Genomic DNA, 12,476 nt, shown 5'->3' on the forward strand with positions numbered 1-12,476 from the left:
AGGGTCCTAGGGATATGGCTGGACCCAAAGCTTAGCTGGGGTCCACAGGTGAAGAAGGCTCAGGCAAGAGCAGACACAAACAGACAGTCCATAGAAAGGCTTACAGCCTCCACATAGGGCGCAACCTTCTCTCAGGCAAGGATCATGTATAAGGCTATTGTCAAACCTGCAATGATGTATAGAGCAGCAGTCTGGGCAGCAGCAAAGCACACCCCAAAGAGGATTGAGGAACCCCTTAACAGAGCCCAAGCAGCCTGCCTGAAGAGAGTACTTGGGGCCTACAAGTCAACTCCCTACAAGACATTGGAAATCGAGTCAGGAACTGCTCCTATCAAAGAATACCTCCAAGGCCTAAGGAGCCAATATGCAGGCAAGACATCTACATACTAAGTACAGGGAGCTATCCAAGCAGCCACACTGAAGATCAGAACCCAATGTACAAGGAAGAGGAGACCCAACAGGCCACACATAATCCCACAAAAGGAAAGAGACCTTGCAACATTTCAAGAGATCACGGCAGCCCTTGAGCAAGGGGAGGCCCACAGAGGCCAAGCCAGCTCAAGAGACAAAGACAAGAAGAAACAAAGCCAAGCTGAGCAAATTGCAGGATACCTCTGGGAAAAAAACTGGAGCCAACAGCACGTAAGACCAGGGGCCCTACTAGTAGCAAGAACATTTGGAAGGTACAACTACCACATCTACAAGGACCTGAAGAGGGCAGAAGCAAGTATAGCCATCCAGATCTGTTCTGAGCACATTGGGCTTAGGGCATACTTGCATCAAAGAAGAGTCCCAGGACATGAATCCAAGAGCTGCCTATGTGGCTACCTGTCCCAGAACCCGGAGCACATGGTCCTAGTCTGCAAGGAGTGGGTCAGAGGGAGGAGTCTATGGAGAGCAAAGGCAAGAGATAGGCAGTACCAAGCCATTATTAAGAACAAACGAGACATACAAAGGGTAACAAGGTGGATCCTGTCGGAGAACTACCTTGAACAGTTCTCTCTTGCAGTGGAAGCAGAGAGATGGATTGAGAAGAGGGGGGAGGAGAGAAAGGAGGAGGAGATAAGGAGGAGGATAGAGGAACAGGGAATGAAGAGGAGGACAGAACTAGGGCCGCGGGCAAGGTAGTCACAGGGTAACAACCATGACACTAGCGCACCCTGAAGGGAGGAAAACGGGAAGAACAAGAGAAGGACAAATCCAAGGAGAGGGAGAGGAGGTTTTCACCCGTCACTCGGGTTTCCTACCTACATAAATATACTCTACAGCGAGAGACCTGCATGGGCCAAGAGGCACCAAAACAGGCAAATGAATAATCTATCTATTGACTATTACTACTTGTCTTACTATTTACTCCTTTTTACTAATACTGCCTTAACACTTGTTAGACGCCTCGAAATCATTGGAATAGACGTGCGATGACTGTTCGTAGGACAACATCCACAGTCTGGAACCACTGCGATCTCGGCCATTGTCGCAGGATACTCGCCGACGGCCCCCTGATCTCGAGGAATTCACCTGGAAAGAGTCCATGCACATCAACAACGATGCTCACTGTCGTTATGGCCATGTTCGTTCCGCACGATGGAATTGATCTCTTGTCTTGGTCCCAGATCGGTCGAGCTCTGCGATGCTGTCATCCAGGGACAGTAGCTTCCTCCGAGAGTGTTCTGCGGCCCTTCCTCCTTTGCCTCCAAATGACAGCGATACAGGTTGCATCTTGTTACTTTCTTGCCTGTAGCCATCTCCTTCTCCTCTTGCATATCACACGTCGCCCATGTCGCCTGCTAAATATAAACACTCCAAGCCAGTAATGAGAACTGACAGAACACCACCTTCTGCTATTTCCACGGATACGGCGTCTTCACACGTCGGGGGTTTATTTCGTTAGTCTAGTTCCGGTGGAATACCAGGGCCACGACCAATGGATGCGCTGCTCTCGACGCAAAGAGGTACGGCTATGTTAATGAAATAACCCTCCGACGTGTCAAGACGCTGTGGGCTGTCAAACGTTACCCCGGGGACGACTTCTTCTGCTGAATCGGATCTGGTCTCGAAGTCCGCTGTAACAAGTATGCAGTAGGTTTACTAATCATAACCACCTTACATAACATTAGCCATGGAGTCCCGATGAGTACGAGATATGGAGACCGGCTACACAACGGAAACAAGGTTACCCTTGCCAGTGCGACATACTAATAGCATGAAATTACGGCTATTGTGATTTTGGGTACGAGCGACAGACACAGTGTTTGGTGTTAAATGAAAGCATTCCTTCTCTGACCACTGGAGAGAACCACATCATCGTCTTCTCTACGCTTTCGCCATGTTGGCGAGCAACTCCTTCACCATCAAGGCAATTGCCTTTGGAGCCTTGGCTCTGACTGCCTCGGCCGCCGTCCCAACCGACAACAAGCTCTGGAAAGTCCCCGCTCGAATAGAAGGCGATTCTCTGGAACTCGCATGGCAACAGCTCCCTGTCAAATCGGTGAAGGTTGACACCGCTTGGCACGATGGACGGACGTTCTCCTACTACCCCTTCATCTACAATTTCGGCGGCACTTTGTACCTTCTCTTCTCGGCCAGCGCAAAAGACATCGATGGCATGGGCCAGGAGGTGCGAATCTCTTCCAGCAACGATGCGGGTATTACGTGGAGCAAGCCAGAGGTTGCTTTCCCTGCAGCGCTCCTGCCAAACCAGACAACTGTGAAAAACTCGAAGTACTACTGCGATGGAGGTATCCCACAACGTGCTTTGCAGCCATTGACCATCACGTCCCTGCCAGGCGGTTCATTCCAAGTCTTCGCCGTGGCGCAATCGAGCGACAACATCTGCCCCGGCTATTTCCAGTCAGCTGGCCGTATTGCTCGCGAGCTTAACGTCCACGGGTCCGGGACCGGGTTGTTCATGGGCGACCCATGCTGGATCGAGACGAACGACTACACCGGCGCTCACGAATGGGCGGAGACTGTCTATGGAACTCAGTATGGAATGAAAGTATGCGAGCAAAAGGATGTCATCAACACGGCTGTGAACGAACCAGACAGCCTCGGCCCAGTGGCTACACAGCTCTTCAATTCGCCAATCATCGCTAGTGATGGCCAGCACAATGTCACCTATCCCACCAAAGCAGTCTGGCACAATTCTCCAGATGGTAGTGGTTACTGGCAACGATTCTGGCAAGACGCTTCTGTCAGGAACAACACCGGCTCCGCTTGGGTAGAGTACAGTACAGACCGGGACGGCAAGAACTGGTTCCCAGCCACAGACTCTGGTAGCCAAATCCATGAGACCAACATCTACCAGGAGGGAGAAAAGGCTCACTTCGGAGCCTTCGAAAGCACGGAACAACTTCGCTACTATGTATCGAATGGCGGCATGACCAAGGCCTTGGACCAGGAACTCCTGACCATTGCGACGTCGCGAGGTGACGACCCGGCGTTCCACAAGATCGGCATTGTGCGTGGAGGCAATGCGGGCAAGAAAGTTGCCAGAGGTACACGAGGTCTTGCTCCGGGAGTCCCCGGGTTTTATTGGCCGTCCGCCGCTGAGGTTGGTGACAAGCTTGCTATTGCCTACAGTGAGAACAGGCAGGTCATTTGGGTCAGTGTGATCGAGGAGGCGAAGCTTCCGTAAAGATAGTGAAGCAGACCAAGGGTTCTTCACAAAAAAGGTAGTCGCTGCGCTTCCAGCAGCGACAATGATCAGAACCTGTACGAACTGATCCGGGCACCGTCGGACTAAGCAATTTCGTCGAGAGGCGCGTTGTGCAGCGCTTCCGCTTCTACTTTTGCAGCGATTGCTACGCTACGAGAGTACTGTCGTAGCTACCGAAAAAGCTGACTCTGTAGTTGTACAAGCGGCCACATGATGAGAAGCATGCTAGTCTGCATCATGACTGCCATCATCATGACCTGACATGTACGCGATCCCCCTCCGAGGGCCCATAGCACAAATTCTGAATACGAAGACCCAGTAGCAGGCACCCAGTGCCTGGAGATCCATGAGGCTTAGTGCAAGGATGATGGATATAGCCAAATCCATTGTTCTCCATCTCAGTCCCCAAACTTATGTAACAGACCGGGCCCTCCGAAGGCTCCTGACAAAAGAGGTGGCCGCCGTGCTTCGAAGTGCGATAGTCATTAGAGCCTCTACAAAACGCTCCGAGCACCGTCGGCCTAAGTAATGTTGCAGAGAGATGCGCGTCGTGCAACGTTTCCGCTCAAGTGATGTTATGGAGAGATACGTTTCGTGCAACGCTTCCGCTTCGACGTTTATAGCAGTCGCTACGCCGCGGTAGAATCGTCGTCGTTAACAAAAGATCCCTCTGCAGTTGTGCAAGCGGCCACCTCTTTTGTCAGGAGCCCTTGTACGTGCTCCGCACACTCGTGCTACTCCAAGCCCCGCGGAGCAGACTTTCCAATGTTGATCTTTGGACACACGCTTCATCAGCATACAAGGCTGTAGTGCCGGCGAACTGTGCGGCGAGCGGGCAGCAATCCTGCGGCCAGAATTATTTGATATTCGGCATTCGCCGCCTTTGGCTGCAGCCGCGCCAAGCATACCTTACCGTCCCCGACCTCGTGTAGCATCCTCGTGGCGTTCACTACACCCTTGGCCCATGCCTTCAGCCATAATAACGATGGCTCGTCCCATGTGATTTAGCCAAGAAAACCATGTGGACTGCTCAAAGCTAAGCCCAGGAAACCAACAACACACTTGCTCTTAGCAGTAAGCAAGACGGTGATCTTACACACTGCAAGTTGTGAGTAACTGCTAATAAATCAAATAAGGCGGCCCAGGACATGATGGAGCTAAGCATCGTGGAGTATATTCCGTGGACTGGCAGGGACGAAACACAATCAGAAAAACAGATGCCCTGGAGGGCGGGCACAGCGAGACCTCTTTTACGATATACACTATGTCACGATCATTGATCTCAGTGCATCGTCGTTATGGAGCGATGCAATGTCCTGGCAGACACCGCTTCGAAATTCTAAGTTCTACTGTAGACACAGCTGCGGTAAGCTCAGGTACTCAGCACCTGCGTGGTCTCAGCTTTCACGCTATACCGCAAGCGGACGCGAAGCTGCACCTACGCTGTGGAAGCCTGGACTTGTTCCTATTGGGCGACGAAGCGAGGTGGCTCTGATTGGCTGAGACCACAGCTGCGGACGTGCGCTCGAAGGATTGCCACGCATTCACTAGGGCAGTCCGGCCAACATGAGACTGGTCCACAATACCAGGTCCACGTTACCTTCAGGCGACTCAACTACGCTGCATCAGGAACGTAGTAAACTGTCGCGACTCGCCGATCAACCAGACAAGCTGCGGCCATTGGAGTCGCGATCTCTCGAGGACCCGGGACGACCGCACGAACATGCTCGCTGTCCCCATTCGAGACTGGCATGGCGCCGTTGACGCGAAAGATCCAACACGTTCACCCATGCAGCCAAGGCAACAACGTCAAGTCCAGCATCAATGCGTTCGCGGGGCCTCGTAGACATCAAAGGACAGGCCAGGAGATGGAACGATACGATCGATGATCGAAGTGTGGTGAAGCACCGCAAGACGGTATAAGAACACCTTCGCGGCCCTCAGTGTACCACTCATCCTCACAATCATCACATTTCCAACACCAAGAAGCCCCAGCCACACTCAAAGCCGCAAATCCGAGCTCACAACGCCTCCGCGACCATGAAGACCAACAACTCCGTCCTCTTCGGGCTCATTGCCTCAGCCAGCACTGCAGTGGCCCAGATCGTTAACTGCGATGGAAATCAGTCTCCAGACTGGGATGATTGTACGCAACCCACTGCCACCATCCAGTGCCACGGAGATGAAGCCGCTAATTGAACCACAGGTGACACCATCTTCTCAATCAACAGGCCCTTGGTTGAGGAGATTCCATCATTCTACCCAGACTGCACCGCGTACCCCGTCCCAGCTGGCGTAGATCCAGACACTCTGAACTGTCAAGTCCGCTGGTGCCCTACCAGCGCGGAGAGTCGCACTTCCTACAGCAGCACTGGCGGAGACTACAATCTTATCAGCATCAACTGTAAGCCAGCTGGCGGAGGAGCCGATGGTATCCGTGACACCTACAGGCTCGAGGTCACCAACAACCCAGCATACGAGCCATCGTCGAAGCGTAAAGGCCGCCGGGCCCTTGCCGAGGCTGTCAAGGACAAGCGACAGGCTGAGAGTGTGAGTCTAGCTGTAATCGTGACTTTTCCATCGGCATGCTAACAAGTCTGTTCCAGGACACTGGCTTCACCCTGGTGACCTCATCACGCAGCGTCGAAAGAGACGGCTTCCAAATCACCGGCGGTCTCACCGCCGGCTCCATGTACACGGTCCAACAGACCGACGGGAAGTCCACCAGCACCACCGTCAGCGCCAGCGTCGGTGCCGGCTTTTTTGAGTTCTTTTCTGCTTCCGTCGGCACTGAAGTTACGTCGGAGACGTCGCAGGAAAACACTGTTGGCATTACCGTCAACATCCCTTGCGATTCAGACCAGCGTGGCCAGGTCTTCTGGTACCCATTGTACGACGTGTAAGTTACTTACCCTGGCTAGCACAGAAAGGTGCGGACCATAGTAGATACTGATGACCGGATAGATACAGCGGCTTCACTACTCCATCCAACACCAATGTGGAGGTTGTTGTCCCACAGCAGAACGATGTCAGCGCCTCGAACTACAGAGTCAAGTGCATCAACTGAGCGGTCGAACAACTGTTGCGACCACAGAAAGTGAGCAAGCAGACTGGGAGCGTGAAAGAGGGTTATTGGAGAGGTGGGAGGGGAGCATATGGAATCGTGGCTGAAGCGTACAGTGGATCTTGTCTGTCATTTACTCTATAGCTTACAGGTCACATAAACAAACTTGTGCGATCGATATTTTGGTTCGTCATGTCTCTGCAATACCTGAACGAGCTGCGTCCAAAGGCTGCACACTAACCAGCAGCCTGCCTAAGCAAAGGCTCACGTCTCTTGCTCACTGCAACAGCAAACCCGTAGCACAGCTGCTGCTACTGAGGTGGAAGCGTTGTGACGCGCAGCTCGCTCCCACTGCACTTGTGCATTCGAGGGTACTCGGACGGCTTCAGGAGTATTGAGATCAGTGCTACGAGCATTCCTCCTCTTTCATCGAAGCCCTTCTTCAAAAGAGACGACGATCGACAATAGACCCAGCTTCACAATCAGGACTCTGGTCAAGACCGTTGGCATCTTGCGCTTCTAAACACATCAAAGCAACACAATAGCAAGCAGCTTTTCAATGCATATAAAATATCGGCCCTCAAACCAAGAGACGAAGTCAGCCAGCCGCCAATCCTGAATCCCTTCCAGCCTAGATCCATCCAACAGCATGCATGCTTCAAAATCCTAGCACCACTACCTGCATCGGCACCTGCAACAAAACAATAAGCTCCAGGCAATGTCTGATGCGTACCGTACCTATCCGCTGTCAAAGTACCTGCACGACGCACGAGCGCACCGCCGCAGCCCTACCGTACCAATCACAACTCCACAAGTAAACTTCACGCATGCATTCAGGTGTGGTTCAGACACGTCAGTCGAGCACACCACCATTTCAATTGCCCACAACCCCTCAACAGACGTCCGGACAACTCATCACTAAAGCATAAGAGACACCGCCTCCGCTCCCTCACCCTCACCCACAAAAGAAGAACCCGAAGCCAGTCGTTCGCCGTTTGGTCTAATATCTGTTTTGTTTCGTATACCGACTCGATCTCACTACTTCTCAAATATCTCATACCCATTGTGAAAACGCAACGCACGCGCATTCGCAGAGCAGGGGTATGCAAAAGAACCAGAAAACAAAAAAGCAGCATCGAAAGCAATCTGGGGTATCGTCACCGGCAATTCCAACCGTCCCGCCATGCTATTAATGCCTTTCCGAAATACGCAGAGGATGCAACGCGAAAAGGCAAAATGCAGCTTCGAGCCTTTGACGCCAAATCAAGAAGAAGGAAACCCGACTAGAGCCAACCGAAAGACCATTCTGCGCGTTGTGGAGAGAGGTGGTGTAGGCAAGACAGCGGGCGGTCGAGGGTATGTGATGCTGTTGCTGTCAGTGGTGGTAAGATGATGTTGATGATGGTGGTGAGTGGCTGTTGCAGACACTGACTGACTGTATAATGTCATCGCGATGTGTGCAGACGCCAACGCCGTGCCATGGTAATGATGCTGAACCAAGGATCTACAAGAATTGCGAAAGGATGCGATTGCTATCATTGCTGACCGCCGTAGTACTGAGACATATTTCCAGAGGCGGGGTTGTACATTCCAGGTTGCTGACCAGCACCGGACTGCATACCCATGCTGTATTGCTGTTGGCCCGGGCCTGGCTGATACATGCTTCGGTTCATGCCGGCGTACGCTCCCATCTGGCCCAATTGTGAATACCCCATACCCGGCTGGCCAGGCATCTGCGGTGGAGGCATCTGGGAGTGCTGTTGCTGGCCGTACCCGTGAGACTGCGATAGAGGTGATGGCTGGGGTTGTGGAGGTGGCCACATTTGGTTCTGAGGATAGCCGCCGTATGATGGAGTCTGTCGATGACCAGCTGCTGCACCCATGCTCATGGAAGGCGAGCCTTGGTGCATTTGACTGGGTGGCATCATCTGCCTTGCTTGTACTGGCGAAGTCATCTGGTTCGTCTGACCGGAATACCCTGCGTATGTGGGCGGAATCATTTGCGATCCGGCATGCGACATCGAGTCGGATCCCCGGTGCTGGCCACCCACACCTGCCACGGTTTGTTGTGCCTGTAATGTCGGTGGCGCAACAGCATCAGCCTGCGTGGTCTGAGGCTCAGTCACAGGCTGTTCGTGGGGTCGTCGCCAGTAGTCGTCCAGGTATCCAGCACGATGAGCACGAGTCTGGCCAAGCTGCTTGTTGTATTCCGCGGCCTGTCCCGCCTGGGTCAATATATCAGTGGCACTGCTTTGCTGGATCCTGTCTGTGTAAGCCGGTCCAGCGATCTCCTGCCTGGGACGAATGCTACCGCCTAGATTGCTGGCTCGCAGCTCATCGCTAGGCAGATGAATCATGGGAAGAGGCGCAAGTGATACGGGACCCATGCCAGGCGGTTGGCCATCGAATGTGCCGTCATTGTTGTAGATGATCTGGCCTTGTGGTAAAGCAGTCAAGGAGTTGGCTTGACTGGCTTGAGCAGCCTGCAATTCGCGTTGTTTCGCGGCTCCAGGTCGTTTTTCGCCAGCGGCATCCTCTTCTGTGAAGCCCTGTTTCCTAGCTTTGGCTTCCCAATAGTCATCACGCACTCGTCTCCCACCCTCTATGAGACGGCTGCCAAACTGTCGGAACATGGAGCGTGCGGTTACGATAGCTATTTGTCGCGACCGGTAAGAATATGGTAATATATCCTGGTAGATCAGGTTGTCCTTCTCCGTTTGGTTCGCAATGATTTTGTACAAAGACCTGTTCTTGTTAAACAGCAGGTATGAGTCGCGATATCCTAGTACGCGAGCACATTCTGTGGCAAGCATGAAGAGCTTCTCGCCACGGTTCGGCACCTGAAACGTTCTACATTTGAACTTGCGGTTACCCAGGGCATGGCCATCAGCGGAAACTTTGGTTTCGCCATCAGGATCTATCTCACGGGGTTGATATTCGTCTCCTTCCGGATTCAGCTGGTCAGTGGTGTGGTCCCGGACGGTAGGTAACGCCTTGACCACAGGCGGTTTCGTGGCAGAACCTGGAGTAGATCGTGCAGGTGATGCTTGTGATGGCGATGCGTGAGGGAGTGATGATGTTCTGGTGTGGGGCGTCTGTACCGGGTGGTGCGCCATGGACATGGACATGTTTGAGGAAGGCACGGGGCTCTCTTCTGCCTTCAGCTTCTTCGACTTGGTCTTGGCGTCATCTGATTGCAAGACGTCAGCATATGTTTGGACGATACTCCATCACGACCCGTGACAATAGTCACCATCATCCTATGAGGTGGCGACCAGTATCTCCTACGCCATGTATCTCCACATCTTCACAAGTACATACCACCTATGGGGTCCTGCCCAATGCCGCCGTTAGCGCTTGGCGAGCGACTGCGTTTGATGCCGCGCGGGCTCGGTTGGGAGAGCAGGTTGGGCGCGATGGTGGATGCTATATGGCACGATGGAGTGTCAGCGGTGGGTATAGAGTAGACATGCGGTGCTATGGTGGGTGCGGCGACGGCGTGTGGGTTGTCGCATGCAGCGTTTGCGGACGCGTCGCACGGCAGCGACCGGTGGAGGAAGTGCTTACCAGGCGCATTCAGAGCAGCTGGATTGATGGTGCCCGATTCTTCCATGACACCACGGTGTAATGTAGGCAACGCTTCTGAGCTTCGATGCGACACGGCCAGCATCACATCCCGCTACCTGGCATGAGTTGCGCGCTGTGGCCGTCTGCTGCCCGTCGCACAGATATCGCGCTGTCGCGGATTAATGTCTCGAGCTGCACGCCGGTGGCGGTGAGGGATGGAGTTGCTCGGGATGCGGGTGCCTCAATGGCATGGGTTGTCGCGGTGCTGTACTGTGCTGCAGTCCGGCGGCGTGGTGGTTTGGGCGGTAGTGATGCACTGCTAGTATGCTAATGAATGCTTCGCGTGCTGGATGTGGAGACCAGCTCGCTGCGCTCCGTCCCTTGTTCGCGCTTCGCCGAACCTCGCGATCGTGCAGCGCAGATAAGCTTGCGGTTATGCTGGAGAACCCTGGGGCAGCGACGGCGACGACCGGGATCGCTGTATCTGAGGTGTGCGCGGTGCTCACCAAGCACCGGTAACGATGTAGTCGTCAAGCAAGGTCGAGTCCTGACGCTGAGGATCGATGCGCCGAGAGAGCGGCCTGTGGCACAAGCCCTGCAGGCGAGGATGACGAAAGAAGGAGCGGCTAGCGGGGCTGTTAGCACACCAAAACCAAAACCGACTCGCGCGCCCACGCAACAGAGGCAGAGTCAGCTTTCTCCCTCGCGGCCACCACCTCCGGGACACAGTCAGAACGATCTGGCCGTCATGCGCCGGGCACCAGATATAATCGTCTCTGCCTCTGTCGCAGACGCCGATACGACACTCCTGTCTTCGCGGGCTCCAGGCGTCAGAAGACTGCTGTGCCGAACGTTACACGCTCCTCTTGCCAGCGCGCTGGTGGACGCAAGGGATAGTGATATCGGCCTGCTTCGGGCTCGCCAGATACCGGGCCAGCAACACGGATTTGGTTGCGTGATGGCGACCAGACTCTGACTCTCCCGGTGTACTGGTCGCGGCGGCGAGGGGGGAGCTGCTGCTGGAATCTGTCTGTGTACAGTGTACTCACCTGTTGACGGCTCGCCAAGGCACGACTCTGCTGAGTCGGTGTGTCTCGAACAGAGTGTTCGTAGATGTCCTGATAGATTCTTGCTGTCTGATTCGCCGTTCAATGGAACGCTGTCCACGGACGCGGTAGCGACCAGAGGGGAGTACTGCAGTGTGCAGTAAAGACCCTCTTGCGTGCAGACGGTCTCCGCTGTTGGCTGCTTGCAATGGATCAAAGTCGACCTCACGTCCTGACTGGTCCAAGAGTGTGTTTGGTTATTGTCAGCGGTGTCTCTTCCCGCCGAACGATGATCGACGCGGGCTCAGCCGCACTGCCAACGGGCGATCTTGAGGCAGGAAACCGTTGGTTGTTTGGTGCGCAAAAAGGACAAGTCGACCAACACGAATGCGCCCTCTGAATGGGCTGAGGAGCGGAAAGTAATGCACGCCTGCAGCAACACAATTTCCGACAGCGAATCGAGCTGATGGCAGGGTGGAGAGGGTGGCTTTTACATAGCGTGCTACAGTCATCTACTTGTCCTCGCAAGCCTTTCTATCCCACTCCAACATCGCGATCTTTTGGTCTAGCGCGAGCGGGCTACGCATGCGGCAGCATGATTGCTTGCATATCGAACTAAGAGAGGCGATCGTGCGGACTCATGGCATAGCGCTCCTACGCAAACCCTTGCCGCCGCCGCAGTCGCGTATCCTCCCCTTCGAGCTCTCTGCTCGCTCAGCAACGACCCGAAACGTGCCTTGGCCGTATGTATGTACGGACTCCAAAGATATGCATCTGGTTCTCGGCCATACCGTATTGTCGCAGTTAAGAGCTCCGCCAACCAGCTGCACCTGCACTATCGAAGCACTCTGCTGCAAGGATAAGATGTGGCGAATCAGCACCCTGGAAACCTTGAACGAGGGGAGCTCTGCACGAGAGCTCTGCACCTCCCACGTCCTGCGATCCTACCTTGCGATTGACCATGGACATTCAGCCTGCTATGGCAACGCCCCAAACCTCTTCTAGCCAACGCGAACAAAGCTTTACCACCTCGCATGACGTTGATACTGGCCGCCTGCATAGCTTTATGCAGATACCCGGTGTTAAGTCTCAAGAGAGATCGGCCGCACAGGATATCCCACGCGTTTGAGCTGCACGCCAA

The 12,476-nt window shown here is 54.0% G+C and overlaps 3 protein-coding genes across 3 annotated transcripts; 2 read left to right on the forward strand and 1 right to left on the reverse strand.

Moving 5' to 3' along the window:
• Positions 1–2,326: 2,326 nt before the first annotated feature.
• On the forward strand, positions 2,327–3,637 carry CLAFUR5_00281 (uncharacterized protein; the record flags this gene model as incomplete). Its single annotated transcript, XM_047899429.1, has 1 exon — positions 2,327–3,637. One exon carries the CDS (start codon positions 2,327–2,329, stop codon positions 3,635–3,637), a length of 1,311 nt encoding a protein of 436 aa, XP_047755268.1.
• Positions 3,638–5,698: 2,061 nt separating this feature from the next.
• CLAFUR5_00282 (uncharacterized protein) lies at positions 5,699–6,725 on the forward strand (the record flags this gene model as incomplete). The annotated part of the gene is made up of 4 exons (XM_047899430.1): positions 5,699–5,804; positions 5,865–6,208; positions 6,265–6,557; positions 6,623–6,725. The coding sequence occupies 4 exons, from the start codon at positions 5,699–5,701 to the stop codon at positions 6,723–6,725; spliced, it is 846 nt and encodes a 281-aa protein (XP_047755269.1).
• A 1,532-nt stretch (positions 6,726–8,257) lies between these two features.
• On the reverse strand, positions 8,258–10,392 carry CLAFUR5_00283 (Chromatin structure-remodeling complex subunit rsc7; the record flags this gene model as incomplete). Its single annotated transcript, XM_047899431.1, has 3 exons — positions 8,258–9,912; positions 10,044–10,148; positions 10,290–10,392. 3 exons carry the CDS (start codon positions 10,390–10,392, stop codon positions 8,258–8,260), a joined length of 1,863 nt encoding a protein of 620 aa, XP_047755270.1.
• Positions 10,393–12,476: the final 2,084 nt, after the last annotated feature.

This window comes from Fulvia fulva, chromosome 1 (assembly GCF_020509005.1).
Source record: "Fulvia fulva chromosome 1, complete sequence".
Taxonomy (NCBI): domain Eukaryota; kingdom Fungi; phylum Ascomycota; class Dothideomycetes; order Mycosphaerellales; family Mycosphaerellaceae; genus Fulvia; species Fulvia fulva.